The 25,735-nt window shown below is 47.4% G+C and overlaps 1 protein-coding gene across 2 annotated transcripts; it reads left to right on the top strand.

Moving 5' to 3' along the window:
* The first annotated feature begins 1,047 nt into the window (after window positions 1-1,047).
* On the top strand, window positions 1,048-25,727 carry bcar1 (BCAR1 scaffold protein, Cas family member). Of its 2 annotated transcripts, XM_068739179.1 has the most exons (9): window positions 6,329-6,340; window positions 13,575-13,882; window positions 13,925-14,306; window positions 19,729-19,878; window positions 20,528-20,623; window positions 21,752-22,117; window positions 22,568-23,449; window positions 23,748-23,834; window positions 24,515-25,727. In XM_068739179.1, exons 1-9 carry the CDS (start codon window positions 6,329-6,331, stop codon window positions 25,046-25,048), a joined length of 2,817 nt encoding a protein of 938 aa, XP_068595280.1. In that variant the 3' UTR covers window positions 25,049-25,727. The 2 variants fall into 2 exon arrangements, with proteins under 2 accessions (XP_068595279.1, XP_068595280.1); XM_068739178.1 differs by lacking the exon at window positions 6,329-6,340 and adding an exon at window positions 1,048-1,258 and having other exon boundaries at window positions 13,575-14,306.
* The last annotated feature ends 8 nt before the right edge of the window (window positions 25,728-25,735 follow it).

Here is a 25,735-nt window from a genome sequence, read left to right as displayed (position 1 = left end):
AGAAGCTTTTTTGACCCTTTTCTTGAAGCGCCTGGTGGAGTCTGGAACTTCTGCAGCGTCTCCATCAGAACCTCATTGGATGCTTCATTTCTTGGACTCTCTGGGGCTGGAGGACCCAAGTATATTTTCGATTGGATTGACTCTTTCATGGGAGTTGCTTTCTGAATCAAATGTTTGCTCTTCCATATTGGAACATGTTGATCCACTAAAAGCTGCAGCAGCGTGTGCACGTCCTCCAGAGACAAACCGGTGTCCCCTCTGCAGCTGAAGCCTGTCGGGGACTTTATTTCAGGCATCCCTGTTATTACTGAAGAGAAGAACTTGTGTTTTTGTTCATGGAGGTCAGAATCATCGCTCAGGAGCTGGGTCCACGTGACATCGTGATACCGTCAGTGCAATAGTATCATTGAGTACTGCTGGTATAAGCAAGGAGTACTTGAAATTACAATTGCTACGATTGCATACTAGTAGTCTGAAAACTGTCAGGGACATAGACATTGGTCTTATACTACTTCACATATAGTGTATATTTTCTCCTGTACTCTCATTAGAAGTAGTATTACTACTATTTTGTACCTGTTGGACAAAGGTGAGCTTCAGGGTCGGAAAAACCTGCTGACCAAGTAGGTTTCTGTGTTTTTTACGATACATGATGGAACTGATTAAAATGAATCTTCTGATTGGAATTTAAGGTTCGTGTTTTTATTTATTGTTAGATTTCTTTTATGAGCTCCATGGTGCCGCGGGGGGGGGGGGGGGGGGGGTCTCTGCGGGATGTTTGATTGTACAGATACACCAGATTCGTGTACAAACACCGTTTGTGTGGGAGGCGTGTTCCCGGCTGCCCGTGGGTTGGCGTGCCGTGGACACTGGACAGGCGGTGAAGGGCTGCTCGTCGTGAGGCTGTTGCTTTAAGGCTGGATGCGTTCGTTTCCGTGCGGGGCAGCAGGCGGCGGGCGGTGCTAGAGGCGGTCCAGCGCTGCGCTCGGTCTCGGCAGAGGCCTGTCGTCTCACGGTGAAACATTATCTGCCGCTGTGGACAGAGGACAGGACGGAAGACGGACAGCAGCGGGTCTACCGGACACGGAGCGCGCTGTCAGCGGCAGCCCGAGCCCTGCCCGCCCCGCCCGGGCGGTTCGCCTTCCCCGCAGACTTCACCGTGGAATGGACGGAGGACGGAGACCTGGGGGTGGGTGAAAGGAAAGTAGCGCTGCCATTTGGAAAAGGACGGGCGACACCCGGCACGATGTCTGTCCCGGTAAGTGCGTCACCCCGCCCGCGGCCCACGTACAACCGAACACATCCGGTCACGGAGCAGCCCGTCCGCTCGACGGGGAGCCGCTGGAGGCAGTGGGCCGGGCCGGTCCGGCGTGTCGGAACCAGCCGGATGCTGCTCTCTGCAGGCCCGGCGTCACATCCAGCGGGGTGATGGGTGGGTTCCCCACGCGTGTCTCAGGGCTGGATGTCTTGACAGAACTTGTTGTGTTGTTCTTCATCACATCCCTGAACCTCCTGGTGCCTGAGGATCAGCTGCACCACATCTGGAATCTGTCCTGTTTTATGTCCTGTCCTACATCTGGACATTCGCATGGAATGTCTTTCCCTGTTCCATGGATTCCATGACAGTTTTCCTTTCTTGCGAGCCAACGTCCAACGCGTCCATGACCTCCACGCCGGGACATGAGGACAGCTCGAACCCTAACCCCAGCTTTAGAGGACAGAGTTCTACCCACGCTGGCCGGCTATACTCGGTTTCTGCCCCCAGATGTAAAGGCTTCTCGTGGGGAGAACTTTATTTAGCTGGACTAGCAGAATCTTTATTAACCCCGGAACACACTGGACCCACAAGAACTTCAAAATGGCTCAAAATCAGCCACGATATTAGCAAGGAAGTTAAAAAATAACAACACGAAGACCAAACAAGATCTAAAATTAAGAATCCTGATTCTAAAACCATAAAATATAAATAAAACCAAATACCAGCGAAAGTATTTAGGAAATACTACAAGTCACTTTTAAACACAACCCCCTTTGGAAGATGATCAGCAGATAGATTTCCATCTCCAGGCTGAGTTTTCTAAAGTGTGTTACAGCAATGCTATTACATACTCATTAGCATCTCCTCGCATTAGTTTTTACTTCACATGCTATTTGTGTACTTATTTTGCTGCAGCAGCAGTTCTTTCTTTCAAGGGATTGTTCCTCTACCCCTCTATTTCAATCAATAGATATACCGGTAGATAGATACTTTATTAATCCCGAAGGAAGTTTTGTATAACTTATTACTCTTCTACATACATACATACAATATGTTAAATAATGTATATACACAAGATATAAATACACTATTATAAATACACACAGCTAGCGTATCAATATACAACTAACTTATAAATACAACTCTCACTTATAAATACACTGCTAACATATTTACACAACTAACATCTAATACACAATAAGATATAGTACACAACTCACATATAACACACTATTAACGTATAATACACAAAGACGTAACACACGACCTTCTCAACACATTACGCTGTACAGGAGTATGTAAAACAAGTCTTTGAGCGACTTACCATGTAGAAAAGCTTCTTTGAAAGCAACAATGCAGGCTCTGGAGTGCTTCTCCCGATCCAACGTCAAGCTGTCACCTGCACTTCATATAGAGCATCTTGCAAAAAGCCATATTGAAAGCATCAAAGGCCGCTCCATAAGCGGAGATGACCACAAATGAACATTGTATGCTGATTACAATTGAATATACCTGTACTTACATGAGCCCCTTAATTTTCTCAGTAGTTCAGTTCTTGAGATATTTGGTCTATAAGCACGGTAGAATTTTAACATCCCAAAACATGTGTTTTAACTTTTAGCTGTGAACCTCCAAAACAATTTAGAGAATCGTTTCATCATATTAAGGACCAATAATGGTAATAATGGTAATTTATGGCATGTCTTAACAAAAAGTACAATACACATATGGGATTCCATGTTTTCCTTGACCCCAGTCATAGAATTGAGACCACAAGGATGAATATCCTTCCGAGGTATGTCCGTATTGTCCAAGCACTTCTGGGAGAAATTCCATCAGAGCAACCATCTCAATTGGAAAAAAAAAGAAAATCTAGATTTATTTTGCAGGGGAAGAAGGCAAATGTTAAAATCAAAATGAGCACCCTTTGTCACAAATCACTCCTCTGTGACCTTTTGTTGGACACTTTCTAGAAAACAATTGACATTTTGGTCTGAAGGGTCATAGACAGGTTGATACAAGTTATAGGATACAGGTTACATTTTGAGATTTTGTGTTGAAAGTTGAGATTTCACCCAAAATGACACCTCCTAACAATAAATCAACTCCCGTGAGGAGGGTGATTGTCTGTGAGGGAGTTTCGAATTTCTGAACTGGAAACACAAAGGTTGACGCCAACTTGCTCTGGTAATTCTTCATATTATTTTGAGGAAGTGCGAATCTTTCAGGCAAATTGGCCTGATGACTGTTTACTTGGCATTTTAACAGCTGGTAAGAAGCAGCTTACAGGTCAATAGTTACCTCCCGATCTGCCCTCCCCACCATCATACAGGAGTGGAAAGATACTGTAAATTACATTCATGCAATGGAAAAGTTTATGCTCACTCGCCATCTGCAGAAAACTGTATTCATTAAACTCCAGACCACACATTGGATGTATATAGAGTATAATCATACTTGAAAGGCTACATGATCTGAAGCTAAAGGTCTATCGAACAGTCAACAAGTGGCATTTTCTCCTGGAAGCAAAGAGACATTGCCTTTGGAATAAAAACCGAGCAGTGTTTGTGAGGACTGTCTGTGAGGAGGCTTGGCTCTTGAAAGAATAAAGAAATGATTAACCACTCAGATAAGGCTCTATAGACTCAGTCAAGTGACGTCAGCCAAACTGTAGTTGTCAGGTGTGTGGTCTGGGATTGCCAATCGTCCAGTTCAACTCCTTCTTCTCACAGGAGCCATTAACCTCGCTTACCTGAAGACCTTGCACAGGTTGCACTGTGAAAGTGAAGCTTTTTACATGTTTCAGGGGACAAAAGACTTTTGGTAGGGTTGCAAAGATTGTAGAACATGATATGACAAGCCTTCGAATATACCTTGATATGACACCGTATGGTATATAATTATGATCATAGTTATTACTATTACAATTTTTATACAATTGTTTGTTTCTTAACTTGAATGAGTAAACTATGTAGACATCAAGAAATGGTACCAGTGGCGAGAACAGGCTGAGCTCAAGAGTGGTACCATCAGACTCCATGTGAACCTCCTTCCAGAACAGTGTAGTCCTCGGAAACAACCGAGAAGCTGTCAAGAACCCTCACACTCCCAGGCGTCTGGTTGCCGACGTCATTGGGGTGACATTTAGCTATTTATTCTGTGGATTTGGTGTATGTCTCTGCAATGGGTGTCCAGTTGGTTTTGTCTTCCAAACGTCTGCATGCATGATAGGGGGGCATTTTTTGTATGTTTGAGTTGCATGTTAATGGCCCAGACTGCTATGAATGGCTATTGCTGAGCAGTGAATAGGACACATTCATGGTGCATTCCCTCAGACAGAGGTTACAACTGATAAAAGATTGTCGACCTCTACGATGGATGCATGAGCGACATTACTACGAAGCCTTTGTACAAACCTTAAACTCCCCCTCCCCCCATTCCTAATCTAGAAACAGCAAGATACATTTTGAAAGTATACCAAAAAAAATAAATTCCAGTTCCTGCTTCCAGACTGCGGTCTTAAGCCATGCTCAGAAACCAGTGAACTCCCATTGACGACAATACAAGCTACCCAACAGGAAGACATTTATGAACTGTGTGTTCGCTGTAGTCCTGATGGTCTGAGCGCACCCTATCGCCATTACGGCCATGGCACCAGCACCACCTGCTGGTCAAAATCGATCTCTGCGACCGGAGCACCAGCGCCTGTTCCCGGTAACGGTGGTGCGTATTACGGTAAAACTGGGCAAAGACAAAAGGATCGCCGGCGACCCGTTCGGGAGAGAGGGGTTAAATACAGATGGTCTTCATTTAACGACGTACTAGTTTAACGACCACTCGGAGGTACGGTGGGCTTTCTGAAATAATATTGCACGGTTTTCTTTTGTTTTTAGGACAAATAGAGCTAGAAGTGGAGGAGATGAAGATGCTGAGGTTCTCCTTGGGAGTGACCAGGTTGGACAGGATTAGAAATGAGACAATAAGAGGGACAGTGAAGGTTAGACGTTTTGGAGACAAGGTCACAGAGACCAGACTTTGATGGTTTGGACATGTCTGGAGGAGAGACAGGGACTATATTGGTAGAAGGATGCTGAGGATGGAACTGCCAGGGAACAGGACTAGAGGACGACCCAGGAGAAGAGACATGGACGTAGTGAGGGAGGACATGAGAGTGGCTGGTGTTGGGGAGGACGATGCAAAGGACAGGGTGAAGTGGAGAACGTTGGTTTGCTGTGGCGACCCCTCACGGGACAATAAGAAAGTCCAGTAGTAGTCGGAAATATAGAAATGTAGTTTTAAATGAGTATTATTCTATTGTAGTATTCTTGCTTGTAGTAATGATTGAGCCTTTTATAGGAAACTGTGGGTCCTGGAAAACCTTCATATCCTTGATATGATTTGTTTGTATTTGTCTTCATGATGTAGAAGGTTGCCATAGAACAGGGGTGGGCAAACTTTTTGACTCGCGGGCCTCAATGGGTTCTAAAATTTGACAAAGGGGCCGGGCGAGGAACAGATGGATGGAGTATTTGTGTGAGCTAATACTCCATATAAATAAATACTAATATAAATGACATGCAAAACCTATTACATTAGGATTTGGCCTTTTACAGGTAGCATTACAGGGAAAAGGTCAAATTCATGCAAAGCTTGTTTGCATGAAAAAAAACTGCTCAGGCCGAAATGGATAAAGGGAATGTCAGAATCCAGCAGGAAGTGACGTGTCATGTTACAGACTCCTCCCTCTTTTCCTCAAACAGAGAGCGAGATCAAGAGGGTGAGTGGGTTAGAAGTAAATGGGTCAAGCAGCGGTCTCATTCCTATTGCGTGACATCACGGAGCGACAGAATGTGTCGGGATCTGCTCGCCTCCTGAAAACAAGACCCAGCAAGACGGAAGAAGAGGCCGGGGGACGCAAGTGCACAGGACGGGAGGAAGGGGGAGAGTGGGGGAGGCTTGGAATACTTTCAGAATCTTTTGGGACCTACCCTCCACAAAGAATCTACTTGGCAAAGTGTATCACCGGGGCTGAGCTACAGCCCTGCCCTGGATCGCTGCAACAGGGGCAACATGAACTACCTGGTGAGTGTGTGTGTGAGTGTGTGTGTGTGTGTGTGTGAGAGAGAGAGAGAGATCAAAGGGTGTATGTAAAATCACTCCTCCATGTCTGTCTGGATCTTTTGTGTGTGTTCAGAGTGTTTTAGTAGGAGCTGCCGTCCCCCGGCTGTACGTGGACCGGGGCTGGGACGGGGGAGAGCAGGGGGTCAGTACAAAGAAAAGGTGAAGGGGGGGAGAGGAGTGGAGAGGAGGTGACATTTTTTCTGAAGAGTCCTTCCTCTTGTTGGCTCTCAGCGAAGGGCATGTTTATGTCCGTGTCAGAAGAAGTCATGGAGACGTCGCTGTCCTGTAAAGTTCTCTGAGGCGTTTGACTGTTATCACAGTGAAGGAGCTGAGGGACGTAGACACGGGCAGGCAGGAGTAAAACAACCTTTGTTGGTTACATCCCTGAAGAGTTATTTCTGCCAAAATAGGTGTCAAAGACGTCAAAATGCTCGGCCGCGCTTCATCCAGTGGATCCAGCCGAGACGTCTTCTTTGTTTGACATTTAAGATATGAGTTTTCTTCTTTTCACCAGTTCCTAAATTACCTGGAAGCTTCGGGTGAGGCTTGGTTGAAGAGTTGGACAAGTGAGGACGAATCAAACTTCGTACTTGATCCTGATCAACAAGATTCAGAAATGTTTTACGCTTTTTAACATTTCCAGATCAGATTTTTCAATCGGGCTTAGACTTGATGATTTACTATGAAACTGGGTGAAGGAGTTGTATTGTGGTGTAGATCTTGATTCAAATCCTGGTCATTGTCTTAAAGTTAACGTTTTGGTGGCCCACTGTGGGTCTCCAGTTTACTTTCAATATCCTCAACAGTCAATCCACCCGCTTATTCAATTCCACGCTAACATTGCGGGTTTTCGTTTCATCTTTTTTCTTTAAACGCAACGCTGCACAAAATCGGTACGAAAGGAAAAAAAAGAGAGGCTGAGCCGAGGTTTGCCTTTTTGCTGATTCAGGGGGAAAGAGAGGAGAAAGGAGGGATGTATTTCCAGAAAACGAGCGAGCCACCGAAAAAGGAAAATGCCTCAGTAAAATGAGGGAGAGAGAGAGAGCAAGATGACGTGTTCAGCTATTGATTACGATATTGATTTGGAGACAGAGGGGGACAGGTTGACGGAGCGAATGCTAATAGGTTTGGTATGGAGGGGATGGAAGGAGGAGAGGTGTGAAGAAAAGAGGAGTGTCACTATCAGTCCTTCAATGTTGTTGTTTTTAAAAGGGATTTGTATTACACTTGTGATTTACGATGATTGTTACTTTAATATATGTTTAAATCTTCAACCCAGTTGAGGAAAAACAAGGTGTTGTGTGGCGCGTCTTCATCGTGAACCTGCTGCGGTACTGCTGACATCATATGCATGTTAAATGTCCATTATAGGCCTCCTGGTCCAGCTAGTTCAGCACCGAAACATCTTTTGGGTGCAGCGATGGTGGCATCACACCTGAATATGACTTGATAACAGTTTGAGCCGTGCTGGACATGTGTCCTCCGGCCTGTCTGAGATAATAAAAAGTCATTTCTGAGCTTTCAAGAGTTTAGTCACAAGTCCTCACAGCCTGATGTTTGCCCAACCATTGTATGAGGCCACCCACCAGGCCAACGAGACCCCACCAGACCAGCAGGACCCCCACCAGGCCAACGAGAGCCCCACCAGGCCAGCAGGACCCCCACCAGGCCAACGAGAGCCCCACCAGACCAGCAGGACCCCCACCAGGCCAACGAGAACCCCACCAGGCCAGCAGGACCCCCACCAGGCCAACGAGAGCCCCACCAGGCCAACAACAGGCCAAACGGGAGGGGCTTAAACACACAGATTGATCTTCGGTCATTTCGATGGAACCTGCTGGAACCCCCGGCATCATTCTGGTTCTATCATTATCCTCTGACTATATATTGTAAAAACTCGTCCTTTGTTCATGTAGTGTTGGACAGGAGAGGAGACACAGAAGAAGGCCAGGAGGCAAATATGAGAGGGCATTTATGCAGCGGCCAATGGATGTGATTAGGACATTAATCTGTTGCCTGGTAACAGACCTGTCTCCCGTTGCAGGCCTGACCTGGGGGCTGACCCCTCGCCGTGCTGTCCGGGTTAGGGTCTTTGACGTGGGTTGTTAGAGCAGGTGGAAGCGCTAAGTGTGGTTGGTCTAGTCGTAGGTTTTAGCTACTGCTCAGGTCGTCTCCGGCAGTCAGATCACAATCTGTCTCAGAAGAACTCAAAGGTGTAGAATTGTCGTCCTCATGTGGAGGAGTGTGTTTATCTTAGCGGTGACGTTTCCTCCAGACGTGTGCACGCTGAGATTCATTACTAATTCATTAAACACTTCATTTGTCTTTTCCCAGCATTGTAACGGTGTTGCAGGTCCTCGTTATGGAGTACAAGTACTCCGATATGAAGGGCAGCGTAGTATTCTCTGTGGTACTCATTGTCTCACTGCACATTCTTGAGGCCATGTGTTGTCCTGACTCACTGGCTGAGTCACGGAGGCCTGGCTTACAGCAGGAAATCTCCTCTGTCTCTTGCATGACAAGCACCCAGGCCGTCCGTCCGAGTCCCAAAGGTTCTGCATTGTGCTCTGTCTGCCAGATACGTGACCACGGTCACTTTGAACATAGATGGTCCAGTGTCTGTGAGAGCCAATCAGATCGAGGCCTGCAGGGACAGACAGGCTCTGTCCAATGGAGAGACGCCCACGACAGAAACCGCTGCCATACAGATCCACACAGTGAGTTCGGGGGGGTCGTCGACTTACGACCTACACGTCTCGCAACTTTACAACCTCACTGGTCTGTTGTTGTTTTGTTTACGAGGTGTTTTTACAACATACTGGAAAGCGAGCGAGCGAATCGAGTGTAAGTCAGTTTCTGCGGTCTCACCCACGATGTCTACCAAGAGGACATTGTCTCTTTCTACGCGACTAATGACCAACTCGGTTTATGACAAAACCTTTGGAACTAATTGTGGTTGTAAATCGACGACTGCCCGTAGTTAGTCTTCATTTCTCCAGATTAAATGTCTACACTAATTAATGATATGCTTGCTTGCCTGTTGATAGTACACGCATTTCAGCTACTGACTTTCAGATATTGATTTTCGGTCGTCTCCACGGCAACAGATCATGTTGCCTTTCAGGGCCTCTTCTGGTTGTGTCCAAGTGTATGGAAAATGTTTTCAAGCAAAAGAGTTCCAGGTCAGAAGACAAATGTGTCCACGTCATTGTGTTCAGTGGTAAGTTGGATGATGACGTCTGCCATCCAACGCTCGTGATGCGGCGTGTTGTGTCAACAGCTAGCGGATGAAGTCTTGGCTAAGTGCAGGTTGGTGCAGCCGTTAAACACCGGCGTGGGCAGTACGCTGTTGTGTGCTGCACACACACACACGCACAAACACTTCTGACTGTCACGGGTCATGATCAACGATCACCTGGTGAATGGAAGCCAACAGAATTTCTAGTTAGCTAAGCAGCTAACAATTGAGAACAAAAAAGACACACCGGCCGGCTCTGATTTATGTTCCAAGAACTAACTCCAGTTCTTAAATAGCCTTAATCCTGATCACATCAGTTTCTGTTAAATGCTAACACTAGAATGTGTTAAAGTCAACTCGTTGTGTCTCTGCGAACCGGATGCATCCATGCGGAACACTAAATCTGTTGTCCTTTCTTCTCGAAGTGTTGTTACTTTGCCAAGGAGGTTCGTTTTAGCTTTATTTGTCTGTCTGTTCAATTTTAACGTTAAAACTCCATTTACGGATTCAAAAATCAACTCTGATTCACTTTTCATGGTTGGTGTATAAAGATACCAAGAACAACCTAGAACCTTTTAATGATGATCCAGACCACCATGTGGACGGTGTAGATCCAGTTTGAAGGGGAACGAGCTGCTTGGAGGAGGTCTGTGCTCTCTGAGTGCTTTTCTACTTTATTCTGTTTTGCGTGTTTTTGTGCTCCGCACTACTTTCTTCTTTCTGCGGCCACACTATCGGTACCCTGGCTCAAATTGACTGTCTTGGAACAGAGCAGAAATAATTTTCAATGCTAACACATATTTAATCTTTAGCACCAAATTCTGGCCTGGTGAGAACAACCTTTTCCAGTTCAGTCAAAGTGCAGTGGTGGTTATTAGTTCTGTTCTGACAGAGAGTCACCTTTTACATTACAAAAAATAAATAAAAATGATTTCAAATCTATTTCAGGCAGGATGATCAATAGTAGGAGCACATTTGCTGTCTCTGCTCTGTGTAAAGTGGTGCTGTGTGTGTCATCAGGTTGAGCAATATTCGGGCCACACCTCCAGAGCGTACTCCGAGCCTCAGGCTACACAACGTGTGCTGTTGTTTCTGCTGTTAGTCATAGCCGGAGGGCAGCGTTTCTGGAGGCGGCATCATCGCGCATAAAAGCTGCAGCATTAGCCGTTGCTTAGCGTAGCGTTAAGGGTTGACATCGCAGCAGCCACAGAACACATAACCCGATGAGAAATGACTCGGACCCTCTACATGGAAACACGGAGCAAAAGAAAGATCCAACGGGATCGGGCTTTTTACTGCTGGTTCAATAACTACAGTCGAACATGCCAGGGCAGGAGGAGGTGGAGGAAGCAGGAGGAGGAGCAGAGGAGAGAAAAAGAAAGCAGGGGAGCGGAGACAGGAAAAGGAGAATCCCTGTTCTGATTTATTTTCTTATCTTTATTGGGATTTTGTGCGTGTGTGTTGTGACATGTCTGGAATGTGTGTGTGAGCGAGGGAGAGACAGACAGGAAGGGAGAGAGTGAGACAGGTCCAGGCTCGCTTCAGCAATAGCGGAGTGACAGAACCAGGTAGAGCGAGTAACAGGAAGTCTCCCTGATCTGGAGTCAGAGCCTACATGTCCATGATAGGCGACCAAGAGTTAGCGCAGTGGTCGGCACACAGGGGCTTGGACACCCCCCAGTCTTCTGTGTGTCGTGTGATGTCATCATCCAGCTGAGAGATGTTTCCTCTCATGAGTTCGGCCAACGTCGTCCTTCCAGTCAGAGATGCCACCATGTTCTCCCGGGTAGATAAAGTAATGACTCCCAGATAGCGGATCTCTCTCGGGAGCGTCTTGAGCTGCATCCAAATGTGATAGAGAGAGAGAGCACAGGATGTTTGTGTGTTTGCACAGGATGTGAATATTCATTGACCCCTGGTGACCCCCGGCCCATTAAAATACCACTGTGTTAAAACTGTTTTTATTATTACTGGTATATAAATATTAGGACCAACACTGAAGGTGAAGCTGTACAATCTGTCAGTCTGGTTCTGAACGTTGATTTAATGACATGCATGTCAGATTCACACAAATATGTTGACCCAAACAAAGTTGCCTTTTTCAGAGTAACCTGGTGAAGGTCTTTTATAATTTTCTGGTTGTACTAAACTCCAGAACAGCTGCGAATGCTTCTGGGATCATTCTGGAGGTTTATGACTTCCATTTCCGTCTGCACAGAGTCAACACAGAAAGGTTGAGCCGTCCATCTTGAAGAAAGTCGTAATATCCTACCCGAGCCATGAAGGAGTAGACCTCCAAGAAAAGCTTGAAGCTCTGGTGTTGCTTGGTCTTTGCACGAATGGACTTGATGATTTGTTATGCTCTTTACGGTGTTGTACATATCAACTCCCTTTTGTGATGGTTTGCAGTGGGAGTAACGTCAAAAACGCCATGAAAAGAGCCAGTTGTGCTGTGTCACTGGAGTCCATGGACTCATCACACCAGTGACAACCAGAGGCTGATCCGCGCCACGCCACAGTGTTCACACCGAGCTGGACATCGGCAATACCGGGCAGAATCTCCATCTTATTTTTATGGTCTCGGACTAACAGTTTTGCCACGGCGGTCATTGCCTCTTTGATTACACCGCCATCAGCGAAGGGTTTTTTTGTGCTTGGCTAGGATGTGCGCCACTTTAAATGACGCCTCGGTTGATGCGCTGGCCTTCGTTGTCAGTTTAGTAAAGAGAGATTGTTGTTTTTGGAGTGTCGTTTTCAGCTCTTTCACCTTCTGTTTGCGGAGGTTGCTTCCCACAGGAAAATGTCAGGAGAAGTTGTTGTGATGCTCCACGTAGCATTTTTTACCTACTGCTACTCTCGTGCCACAGATCAGACACACACTTGTCTTTTACATTTGTGAAACAGAAGTCCGTTTCCCACTCTTCAGTAAAAAATTGTACTGATTTAAATGCATAAATCGGAACACAACGAGATTTCATCCCTTTATATCCCTTTATGTCGGAATGACCGCTCTGTCACATTACGGGGTGGGAGGGGGCATGTCACAGAAAGGTCAATTCCTGGCCAGGTACATACACATGCTAAAGGTGTCCTGGATTACTCTGTGGCTCTGCAGCCAATCGGGGACGCTCAGCCGTGTTGTCCCATGTGTTCCCGTTTGGTGCACAGACTAACATTGATGACTCCCACACATTTGTTAAGTCGTTTCCTCTTGTCGGGACATTTTAGCGTGTTGTAATGCAGTGGATTGTACGGTGTGAGTGTGTTATGGTCTGTCTCCGTCTCACTCCCAGCCTTCTCTGGAGACATGAGCAGGTCTTTGGTGCCGTTGAAGACTAGGCAGACTACAAGTCTGGAAGCTAATTGCATGACCTTGTTGAAGTGAGAAGTGCTTTGTTGTGGCTGTGGGAGTGGGAGTGTGTGGCGCTGACAGTACAGGCTGTACCAGTCGCTAATAGGCGAGCTAACACGCGGGACGAGGCCAGCGAGCCCATTTCAGATGTGGATGACAAATATTGGTTTAGATTGAAGGCGATAGTGAGGCGAGGTGTTTCTGCTTGCAGGCTGGGTTTCCACACAGACTGCGTGTGTGTGTGGTGAGACGATACTGCTGCTGTACCCGGCTGTGGCTTGGATCGCCGGCACACCCACTCTATGGCAACACAAGATCAGAACCTTTGTCATCCCTCAGTTTCCTACTAAATACTTACTCAAAGCAGGTTTTGAGTGTGAAAGCATCAGTTTTTGTGGATTGTGTCCCGATCAGAGCACAGAGGAAGTAGAAGACTCTGCCGGAAAGAAGTTCTGTCAGGGAGGAAAACCTTGTTGTGTTGATGCAGTGCTGCATCGACCCGCTTCGCTGCCCCCCCCCCCCCCCCCCCCACCCCCCAAGCTAAAATGTGCAATGTATTTCTTCATCATTTGATCTTAAGCACGTTTACGTCTGCCCTTCCACAGAACGTGTTGGCCAAGGCTTTGTACGACAATGTGGCAGAGTCTCCAGATGAGCTGTCCTTTCGTAAGGGTGACATCATGACGGTGATGGAGCGGGACACGCAGGGCCTGGACGGCTGGTGGCTCTGCTCCCTCCACGGTCGCCAAGGCATCGTCCCTGGCAACCGCCTCAAGATCCTGGTCGGCATGTACGACGGCAAACAGCAGGCAATGCATTCCACACCGGATTCAGCTGCTCCTTGTCCTGTATCCCTGGGGCAGAGGCCCCTCCCCTCGCTGAGCACCTATGCCAAACCAACACCTGCTTCATCGTGCGCTGCTATTGCTACTTCCTCCTCATCTGGGTTCACCAGTAAGCCACTCCCCTCGACTCAGTACACATCTATGCACCAGGCCTATTCCACCACTAGACCCCCAAAGCCCAACCTGGACTCTGTCTATATGATGCCTCCCTCTCATGGCCCCAAACCAAGCCCCCAAACCGTGTACCAGGTTCCCTCTGGCCCAAGCGGACCCCCATCACAGGCCCAGCCAGGACCCCCGAGCAAAGCCCCACTTCTAGTCCAGAGACAGGGCCTGCTGCCTGGGCAGGATATCTACCAGGTGCCCCCATCCGTAGGACCAGGCCAGGGAACCGCGTCCGCTGGGGGGGCAGGAGCTGGGCAGGACGTGTACCAGGTGCCCCCCTCCCTGGATAAGAGGAACTGGGAGGCCAGCAGCAAACCACTGGGCAAGGTAAGGATCAATCAGATGGATGAACTGAGCAGAAAGGTGTTACTGAAAATAAAGAAAACACGCACACGCAGATCCTGCTATTGTATCTGTGTCTGTGTCTGTGTCGGAACATTGTAGGATATCAGTCACCTCTACAGGTGTGGTCATTCAACCCTCGCCCCCCCGTCCCATACACCAGCTTTTATATTCCTCTATTAATTGAGGGATTTAAGATTTACTTTTAAACATAAACTGTTTGCTAATCTAATGAAATGTGAATGTGTCAAAAGTCTTGGTGACGTATGAAGGATCAAGATCTCTTCCGGGTCTATTCAGTTCAGACATGGAATAACCGGCTTCAGACTTGGATACTGCATAAGAGGATTATTGCACTGGTAAAACTGCAGTACTAATACTCTAGTCAGTGTTTGTGATGCTGCTGCATAACCTTAGGTCTGAAGTATGTGGTAAATGGAATGGAATGGAAGTTCTTATATTCTGTCCCATCGCAACCCAAGGCGAGGCTAATCTGCTGTTTTGCTGCTGAGCAGGGTCGCTGCAGCAGTTGATGCTAATCCAACCTGCACACATGCAAAAAGCTGCTTAGCTGCAAATTGGACCATTCATCATAGTTTCTCACAAGGTTGTCCAAAACATAGCAGTCCCACACGTCAACTTCCTGGATTGACCGCCAAGTGGGGACAATTGCTTATAAGAGGTTATACATGTTGATTCAGATTAATATCAGATGAGGAATAATACGTGATTTAAATATTTATCTGCAGCAGAAGAAGCAATGCGTTCCTCTCTGCTGCCTGGCCCAGAGGCAGCCTGCCTTTATTAATTATTCACCTTTCTGGATACGCTGACAGGAGCCGATGTTCATTTCTCTGTTCGTCAACATGAGCAAAAGGTCACGCATATTCCATCCACTGAAATGATCTGGAGTGAAACCGCCGTCCACCGGTAGCATGTGGACACGTCTCTGATGCCATAGTTTGTGTCTTTACTGGTGCGGCTGCCTCCTTCCATCTCATCACGCCACGGCCAGTTGTGATGCGCCTGAGCGCACCTCACTCAAAGGCCGACAGTCACACGGCTGCTTAACGAAGCTGACGCTTAGACAATGCGTGCACTGGGCATGAACATGGCCGCTGCATCAGCACAAATCTGGACTGACACGTTATGCCATTTGGCATCTGGCCTAAGAAAGATAGATGATATGGAATATAAATTATTTAACTGTTCCGGTCATTGAAGTGTTGTTTATTGTATTACTTTGTCACGTCCTGGTCAACAACAGGTGACTCTACTTCCCTTTGTTCTCTCTCATTTTCCTCATTCTCTAATTCCTCTAAATACTTCTTCCATCTTCCAACACACTACTGGTCTCTGTCAACACCTTCCCATCTCTACCCTTCATCACTCTAACATGCTGAACATCCTTCCTGTCTCTGTCTCTCTGTCTGTCCAGCCTGTACAGATCCTCCTCTCCCTCTTTACTATCTAACCTGGCATGCAGGTCATCATATCTCCTCTGTTTGACCTTTGCCACCTCAACCTTTGACTTGCGTCTCATCTCCCTGTACTCCTGTTTACTCTCTTCTGTCCTCTCAATGTCGTACTTCTTCTTAGCTAACCTCTCTTCCTGTAGACAGGTCTGCACTTCCTGGTTCCACCACCAGGTCTCCTTATCTCCTTTCCTTACAGAAGACACACCCAGTCCTCTCCTACCTGTCACCCTGATCACCTGAGGTGTTGTATTCCAGTCTTCTGGAAGCCTCTCTTGTCCACCCAAAGCCTGTCTCACCTCTTCCCTGAAAGCCACACAACACTCTGCACCAACTCCTCCTCCATTCCTCTTTCCTCTTTCCTCTCCTCCGTTATAAACAACTTGTATCCTGCTCCTCAGCTTCTAGCCTTGCTTCCTTTCCACCTGGTCTCCTGGACACACAACACATCAACCTTCCTCCTCCTCATCATCATGTGCCACCATGACATGGCTGATGCTGCTTTGGCTTGAATCAGTGACTCACGCGTGCACAGAGCTTGCATTGTAGTTACACTGACCAAACGTCAGACTGAGTGACAGCATGCTAACAAATAAATCGTCCCATTTGGATCTGGCCAGAATCAGCAGACAGCCATCTGAGGCTGTACACACACACACACACACACACACACACACACCACACACACACACACAGCACCCAGCAGTTCTGCCCAGTGGTTCTGGAATCCAGTTCAGTCTGGTGGTGCCGTGTTGGTGCTGCCCTGAGACGCAGTCTGTCTCCCCATGAGCTAAGCCATTAAGACCCTTGTATTGTGTGTGTGTGTGTGTGTGTGAGAGGCCACATGTCAAACATAACTTCTTGTTATTTCCAGGCTGTGGCTCAGACCCTTTGTCATCCATTGTTCCTCTGTGTTGGTAGTAGTACTGGTTTATGTACCAGCTTACATCCTTAGAGTAGGTGTTGAAGTAACTTCTACCTTTTGCAGTAGAACCTTTTGGTGCTGATCCAGATCACCATGTGGACGGGGTAGATCCAGTGAGGAGGTCTGTGCTCTCTGAGTGCTGTTCTAGTTATTAGTAAAATCTTTTCCCAACAATATGTCCAGGTCATTTATGAGTTAACTTCTCTCAGCATGTGCTGGCACTGTTTTGCACATAACAGCAACATGGAATCATATTTTGTGGTAACTATGGTAACCATTTAGTCTGTGTTGAGACTGAGTACAATTACAAAACCTTTGTCCATTCCTGATGCATGCTCATAACCCTGAAACCAAATGTTCCACTTTTGTCTTGACAAAAATGTTCTAAAATAACATTCCAGTAAATCTTCACCCTCTCTAAATGAACAGCACAAAAATAAAAGAACGTACCGAAAGACTTGTATGTACCAAAAACTACAAGTACATACTACAAAATGCTGCAGGTTCACGACTAGTGGAAAATGTATTGAGAAATGAAGCGCTGTACGGTCGCAGCTCTGGATCTGAAGCAGCCGTGTTCACCAGCGCAGACACTCCACCGAAGCGTCCACTGGAAGCAGGACTCGCTATTTTTACACTCCTTTCTTTGAACTGTCTGTGCTGTTAGATGTATTCTTGGTGCAGCTTCATACAGAGTTCTTCTCTTTGTGTGGTCACTTTGAAGCTGGAAGACCGGACTTCACACGAGTCTATTCCATATTTGCTGTGGCATATTCCCACAGATATAAAGCCCATAGCTGCTTTTTCATAATCTGTCATTTTCTCATTGCCACAAAGTGGAGAATGGTACAGAGAGAAAAGGCAAAGCTGGACAAGGACAGGACAATCGAGACACAAAACCCACCCAACCTAACCCAGCAATTCAATTCAATTCAATTGTAGTTCTATAGCGCCAGATCACAACAGGAAGTCATCTCAAGGCACTTTACAGATGTCGGTGGGAAAGACAGAACCCAACTTGTCCCACAAGACGGAGGAAAGGAAAAATGTCCCTTTAACAGGCAGAAACCTTGGCCAGAACCTAAGGCTCATGGTGGACGGCCATCTGTCTGGACCAGCTGGGTGAAGGAAGGAGAGAGAGAGAGCAGACAAAAATAAAATGTAACATATAGGCTGCTGAACAAGGTACTGACTAAAGAGCTGCTATATAAAGCTATAAATGCTAATGCTATCATAAAGAAATACAAATACTAAGTCTCAAACCGCGTTCCAAATAATCATGCACCTTGTGTTTAAGTGTCACAAAGATCACATTTCAACTTAGAGATGGTTTTGTGTCTCAATCTCAGACGCCTGTGACAATTAGTTTACCAGGTAAACCCATGAAAGAAGGATGAGCCACGTTAATTAAGCCGACCAACATTTTCAAGCAATATGGGAGATAAGAATTACGGGGAGAGAGCCGGCCAGCCCCTTTAGGGTCCCTGAAGGTGTGAACATTACCTCAAAGCCTTGTTGGGACATGGTGGGCGTCCACCAGTGCACCAGACCGTTTGAACGTTAGTCTTCATGTATTTCTGGGCCCGCTGCAGCCGCGTCAGCTCGTTAGCATTTTTAGGGGTGGTTTATGCATAGCTGCTAGCCTCTGGACGGTCCGGCACCTGTTCAAGAGACTCCAGAGGCACTTCCTCAATGTGCCTTTATCTGCACAAACCTGTGGGTGCGCTGAATCAGCCAAAAACCTCCCGACAGTGCGACGATCACGCTAAAGTGTTTGTGAAATCTGGAAGGGTTTCGTACCTTCGTCAAGGCATTCAACTATTCAGTGATGGCGCCACCTGCTGGTGAAACTAAAATCGCCTCGTGTGACAAACTGTTCTCTTTCTGCTTTCATCATATTCCTTGATGATCAAAGAGAAGGCGGATTACGAGTCTGTCGCGTTTCTATACGCTGCAGCAGATTTCACATTTCACATGGGGGGGCGGAGACGGCGCCACACCCTGGTGCTCAGTTCTACACCCGGACCGTTTTGTTTGCCCGACCAAAACTCACCAGGAAAGCCTGCAAATGTCAAACCTTCCATTGTCCTTGAGTCGTGGATTAAAGGTCGATCGTAAAAATGTAATCGGATTAAACCCTCGGCAAGAAGGACGTGGACAAAGGAATGAGTAATAATGCAAAGACACTTCCTTTAGTCCTGAAGCTCTGATGATGGTGATAGCGGGACACTTACCGGAGTATGATGTCACTCTGCAGGAGGACACGGACTCCTAAATGACGAGCAGTCTGTTACTGTAAATCCATGTTTTACTCACAGACGAACTAATCACTTAGTGTGTGTGTGGCACTTAGCCAACTGTCATCAATACTGTTAAAAGCTTTCTGACAGAAAAGGCTTGTTCACATTGGACAGACTGGGAATTGCAGAGAAACAAAGAACGAAATATAAAATGTTTATACATAAAAACGTCACATTTTAAGAGAGCCGGTGTTCAAATTAGAACATCGTGGAAAAGTTCAATCGTTTTGTGGAAACTATGTTTTTCTGGACTTACTACATGTAATTTTTCTTTTTAAGTTTAATTTCATTGTTTTGCCTGTAATTCTGGATTATTATGGCGTGGATTCTTCAGGATAGTCGCAGCTTTGATGACATCATTGCAACCTGTCCAGCGGCTCCCGCCCTGGAACGCAGCTTTCATCAGACTGGAGTCACCGACAGTCATGTTAATGTGACGGAGGCTGGGGGACATGACCAACAAAAAGGGTTGACAGGCTGCAGTAATAACGTCAAGCCAGCAGATGGCGGTGCACCCTGTAGAAAGCAACCCTGCAGGATGACGTCATCTTCCGAACCCGCTTTGTCCGTCGCCGGGTTGGGGCCATGCTGTCCATTGTCCATTGATCATTTGCAGTCGAGTTGGCGTCTTTCCTCTTGTGTTCAGACTGAAGTCTTCGTTCTTGCCCCCCCCCCCCCCCCCCCCCCGGTTCTGCTTCTGTGTGCAGGTGGTGGTTCCGACTCGGGTTGGACAGGTGTATGTGTACGACACGGCGAAACAGGAGCAGGACGAATACGATGTCCCTCCCAGACATCAGCCCGTAACTCAACAGGACATATACGACGTGCCCCCCACCCGCCAGCAGTACAACACTCAGGTCGGACTACCTTGTGTGTGTGTGTGTACTATTATTGCCACAGTGTTTCCTGTTGAACTTGCTTTCACAGTTTTCACTCAGCATTTAATGCAAATGTTTTTTTTAAACATGCAACATGAACGAAATCCAAATGATCCGTAAAACGACAAAGATACATGGATGCAGTATCGTAGCCAGGCCGGGTGTGGTATTAAGTTAAACTCATTAGTACTGCTACTGTAATCAGTGCGAGTACAAATGTAAGTCGGCAAGTTTTTCATGTTCGCTCCACCTTCTTAGTCTGTTTTGATGCAGATGCAGCAGCAGTTGCAGCTTTATTATAATAACGCTGTTAGTTCCACCCAAACGAGTCCACGCAGAGTCGGGTCCAAAGAACCCTAACCCTGCTCCTTTATCTTCCTTTGTAGTAAATGTATTAGCTGTAGGCAGTATTAGCTCACAAGTGAGTTTGTAGTACCTTTTTACCAACGTCTTTTTAACAGGAAAAGTCTATCGTTGCAGGTTAAACTGTTGACGTGCGTTAAAAGCAGCAGGGGCTGTCCAGCCGTCAGTGGGGGCCGGGGGCAGCCAGCCCTCTACCACACTCATTCATTCATATTTGGGTTTTAGCCTTTAAGTGAATTGAACTATTTTTCCTCCCTGTGTTCAGGTCTATGACACCCCTCCCATGGTGGTGAAGGGGCCCTCTGGTGGTCTAAATGTGTATGACACGCTAGCCAGCGCAGACAAGAACACGCAGCAGACGGTAAAACTGTTATTGTGCCATGCAGTAGACAGTATGCAGTACTTAATTCTGTGTACAGTACTTAATTCTGTGTGCAGTTACTGCTTTGTGGTTTGAATGGGTCTGATGACTCTTCCAACATTCATTTATTTGACTTTATTGTGAAATCGATATCCATAGGCAATGAACAATACACAGTACAAGACTCAAAAACCAAGTAAATAAATAGAAATAGAAATATATTAGATATTATTATATCTTATATTGAAATAATACAAAATCAATGAGCACAAATAGCAGTACATTAAAACCAAGGAGACATTAATAGATTCCCCAACTTTGTGTTGATTGAAATCTACTTTCATAAAATTAAATCTTTTTAAGTGCATGATGTTTATTTTTTATGTGACTAATGAGACACATGTGATTAAAAATTGTGAATGTTGTGTTGGAGAGAAAATTAAAGAGCATTAAAGAAATAAAAAATACTGTAGCAGACGGATCATTTGAAAAGTGAAAAATTATCTTTTCACTTTTTGTATGAAGGAGCTTCTACTTCTTGAAGCGCCTCAGCGGAAATCTATTTTGTTAACGTCTATATAATATGATGATGAAATGCATTGTGTTTATTCGAGCAGGACCAGGCTACACTACGACGTTGAATAAAACTCATCAGCCAGTAATGTTCAGTGTAGCTTCTGGCTGAAAAGCTACACAACATGGTTCGAGCGAGGGAGAGTATCGGATTCTTCCGTTTCGCTGTTTATGCAGTTAGCATTTTAAATGCTAAGCGATCCATGCTGCCCTCGTGTTCCGCCGTAAACGCGGCGTCTTGTTTCTCGAGTTTTTTCAGCACACAGGTGAAAACGACAGCACGTTTTTGCTTTGCGTGCACGGCGGGCCTTTCTCTGCCTGCCAGGGAGTCTTGACTTGCAACCATCAGAGGTTCAGGTCGCAGCGCAGTAGCATTTGATGCTAGCTCGAGCAGTCAAGATGATGCTAATCGAAGGAGCGTAGCAACAATGTCAGGTCAAATGAAAGAACGAACATTGAACATTGGAGCCACTCGTTAACCTGTAAGAAATAATGTTTGTGCTGTGAGACCAAAGCTACGATCAATAAGACTAAATTCAGCATTCATCTCCACAGATCTATGACTTCCCTCCGTCTGTCAATAAAGACGTTCCTGATGTTCAGCCAATCAGAGAGGAGACATACGATGTACCGCCCCACTTTGCCAAACTCAAGCCACCAGCCCCTTCAACCCCGTATCTGCACAATGACGACGACGACGAGCCACCCATTCCAGAGGACGTGTATGATGTCCCGCCTCCAATCTTGACTGACAAACATTACCACGGAGAAAGGGGCGGAGTCACTCAGGAAATCTATGACTTCCCGGCCAGTCTGAGGGCTGGAGGTCACCCCGTCCTGGATGTCTACGACTTCCCTCGGGAACGAGAGGACAAAGGGGGAGAGATGAGGGACAACAACGTCTATGATGTCCCACCACAGGTAGGACAGTCCCACATTAAATTCAACTGAAATCAAATAATTTTTATTTCTATAACACCGGATCACGACTCAAAGTAAGTCGTACAGGAGTAGCAGGGAAAGACAGAACCCAACTTGTCCCACAAGAGAAAGAACTTTGGAGACGGAGGCAAAGAAAAACTTCCCTTTAACAGGCAGAAACCTTGGACAGAACCCAAGACTGATTGTCTGGACCGACTGGGTTAAGAAGGAGAGAGAGAGAGACTAGGACACAGAGAGAGGGAGAGAGCACGATAGAGAGACAACAACACATAGTAGGAGGGAGAGGGATAAAAAGACAAGACAGAACAAAATGCATTTACAATCTGTTTGATGGTTCTTTGACTCTGTGGGAGGAGCCAACTGAGTTTGTGCACAGATCATGAGACACAATGTCTCTGCGCGCTGTCACTGGCGATGTGTGTCTTCCAGGTTGTGCGTGATGCCCCGCCCACCAGCGACGAGCTCACCATGTCCTTCAAGAGACTGTCCGCCTCGAGCACAGGAAGCACACGGAGCAATCACTCCAGCTCTTCCTTAGACGCCGTCCCTGTCCGTGACACCCCCTCGTCCTCCTCACTTCCTGCTCCTGGCTCCGTTCCAGGGAAGCCCCTCATCTTGGACCTGGAGCAGGCTATGGAGCGTCTGTCCCGCCTCCAGCAAGCCGTCGAGTCCAGTGTGTCCCTCATGATGTCGTTCATCGCCGGTAACTGGAGAAGCCCCGCCCACCTGGAAGGGAACCTCCCAGCGATTCACCAGGCCGCTGACCGGGTCCGCGCCTCGGTCCGAGACTTCCTGGAGTTTGCCGGGGGGGCCGTGGCAAACGCTGCCCAGGCCACGGACCGCTCTCTGCAGGCCAAACTGGGCCGTCAGGTGGGCAAGATGGAGGAGGTCTTCCACAGTCTGATTCAGCACAGTCAGAGCTTAGACGCCGTTTCCTGGTCCCACACGGCGCTCGCAGCGCCGCCATCAGGCGGGGATGACTTAGATCAGCTGATCATGACAGCGCGAGGCATACCGGACGACACCAAGCAGCTGGCGTCCTTTCTCCATGGCAACGCCTCGCTGCTCTTCAAAAGGACGACCCGAAATCAGCAGCAGCTGCCACTTCCTCCCATCCCGGGGGAGATCGGTGGTCACATGGTCGGGTCTGGGAGTGGCACCTATCAGGGAGGGGAGAGAGGGAACATTCAGTCACGGCCCCTCCCACCTCCACCAAAGTTTCCGTCTCCAGAGGAGGAGGAAGGCGCGGACAGGCCATACGAGTCCACAGGGGAAGGGTGGATGGAGGACTATGACTATGTACATTTACAGGTACACACACACACACCTCAGAGAGAACGTCTTCAGTCTTACCTTTGATGTTGACTACCAGGTATTCTCTGGTGGCTCGTAGATGTTTGCATGTAAACAGTGTAGATGATTCTGAGCCGGAGCCGTGGCGCATCGTTCACCGCCTCATTCTGACGCTGCACGAGTGGCGTCTTAGTTTCTCCTTTTGTTGTTTTATGGGGGTTGCAGCAAGTTAAGTCTCTAGCGCCGCCGTCTGGCACGGAGTGCAGGTGGTGTAACTGTAACTGTAACTGTAACTGTAACTGTGTCGCTCCATCAGGGAAAGGAAGAGTTTGAGAAGAACCAAAGACAGCTGCTGGACAAAGGCAACATCAACCGACACAAGACACAACTGGAACAGCAACAGGTGTGTGTGTGTGCGTGTGTGTGCGTGTGTGTGCGTGTGTGTGCGTGTGTGTGTGTGTGTGTGTGTGCGTGTGTGTGTGCGTGTGTGTGTGTGTGCGTGTGTGTGTGCGTGTGTGTGTGTGTGCGTGTGTGTGGAGCCTGGCAAAGTATGCCTTCAGATCTTTACAGCTTTCAAACTTGAAGAATGTCCTCTTGTGTCTCTGAAGATTCACTGTCGGTTAGAACTAAGTTACAAGACCGGGTCCATCAGGGGCTGGGGGGTCAGACGACGACGATGATGATGATGATGATGATGATGATCTGATGTCCTGCTGTGGACACAAATTGTCGTCTTGTGTTGGTATCTAAAGCACAAAGCTTTGAAGCGTTGCAGACAGTGCTGTGTAGCGACGCAGCATTAGCGACGCAGCATTAGCGACGCAGCATTAGCGACGCAGCATTAGCGACGCAGCATTAGCGACGCAGCATTAGCGACGCAGCATTAGCGACGCAGCATTAGCGACGCAGCATTAGCGACGCAGCATTAGCGACGCAGCATTCGCGTCTTTGGTTTACAATCTTAATTCATTCCGGTATCAGTCCAAAAATAATATATTTCAAGTTGTACCTCTTCAACTTTGAAGTATGCGCTACTGCAAAATGTTTGGGTTTGTGTTTTTAACTTCCTCCCTCCCCTTCCAGATTAAACAGTTTGAACGCCTGGAGCAGGAAGTCAGTCGGCCAATCAACAATGACATGACGGGCTGGGTTCCGGCCCCATATCAGCCGCTGGCCCAGAATGGCTCCGGAGGCTCCTCCTCTTCTAAGCTGTGCCATGGCGACCGACAGCTCCTCCTCTTCTACCAGGAGCAGTGCGAGCAGAATGTCACCACGGTGACGAACGCCATCGACGCCTTCTTCTCTGCCATCAACTCCAACCAGCCCCCCAAGATCTTTGTGGCTCACAGCAAGTTCGTCATCCTCAGCGCGCACAAGCTGGTGTTTATCGGCGACACGCTGTCGCGGCAGTCCAAGTCTCCCGAGGTCAGGGGTCGGGCGGCGCAGAGCAGCAACACCCTCTGTGAAAAGCTCAAAGACATTGTGATCAGCACGAAGGCTGCAGCCCTGCAGTACCCATCCCCCGGGGCCGTCCGGGAGATGACTGAGAGGGTGAGGGAGCTGGCGGGCTGTACCCAGCAGTTCAGGATGGTGCTGGGACAGCTGCTGGTGATGTAGAGGACCGGGGTCAAAGGTCACGCAAGCGGGGGCGCTTCCTGCAGCGCGGCGGAGGAGCCTGCAGGGGGCGCATCCTGCAGCGCCCCCTGCACATCCATCCTGCGTGCCTCGTCGTCCCTCACCGGAAGCCTTTCTGGGAAACGGGGACGCAGACTTCACATCCATCCCTTGCCCCCCCCCCCCCCCTCGCCTCTCACTGGGACCGTTCCTCCGTCAGCTCCGTATTCTAGACAAGCTTTAAAGAACCTTTATCTTCAGTGGGCTGGGCCAATGGTTGTAAAATAATCATTGTAAATATTTAAGTCAGAAAAGACGAAAGACGCTTCAGAACTTCCAGTTTATGAATAGAAATATATGGTTTTGTTTTCTGAAGACAGAACAGATGAAAGCATCAGTGTAGTTTTAAGATGACAATAATAATTGTTTTATTACTATAGCATATAATTATGGCTCTGATTCTTGATCGTTGTCATGGAGACTGTGTGACTGTATGTTGTACTAGGTTCTTCTACATCCCTGCCAAAGGCACACTTCCCAAAAGAATTCACTGGAGCCTGATGGAACGGACCGTTCTACGCGCCGGCTTTGAGGAGACGCACTATGTTATGCCTGTTGATCAATAAATTGACCAAAATTAAGATGAACTTGGTGTCGTCTCAGTTTTGGAAAACTTTATGTAGGCATGTC

The sequence above is a fragment of the Brachionichthys hirsutus genome, chromosome 5, assembly GCF_040956055.1.
Source record: "Brachionichthys hirsutus isolate HB-005 chromosome 5, CSIRO-AGI_Bhir_v1, whole genome shotgun sequence".
In the NCBI taxonomy this organism is placed as follows: domain Eukaryota; kingdom Metazoa; phylum Chordata; class Actinopteri; order Lophiiformes; family Brachionichthyidae; genus Brachionichthys; species Brachionichthys hirsutus.
The sequence above is the reverse complement of the archived record's forward strand: the minus strand, read 5'-3'. Positions and strand labels throughout refer to the sequence as shown.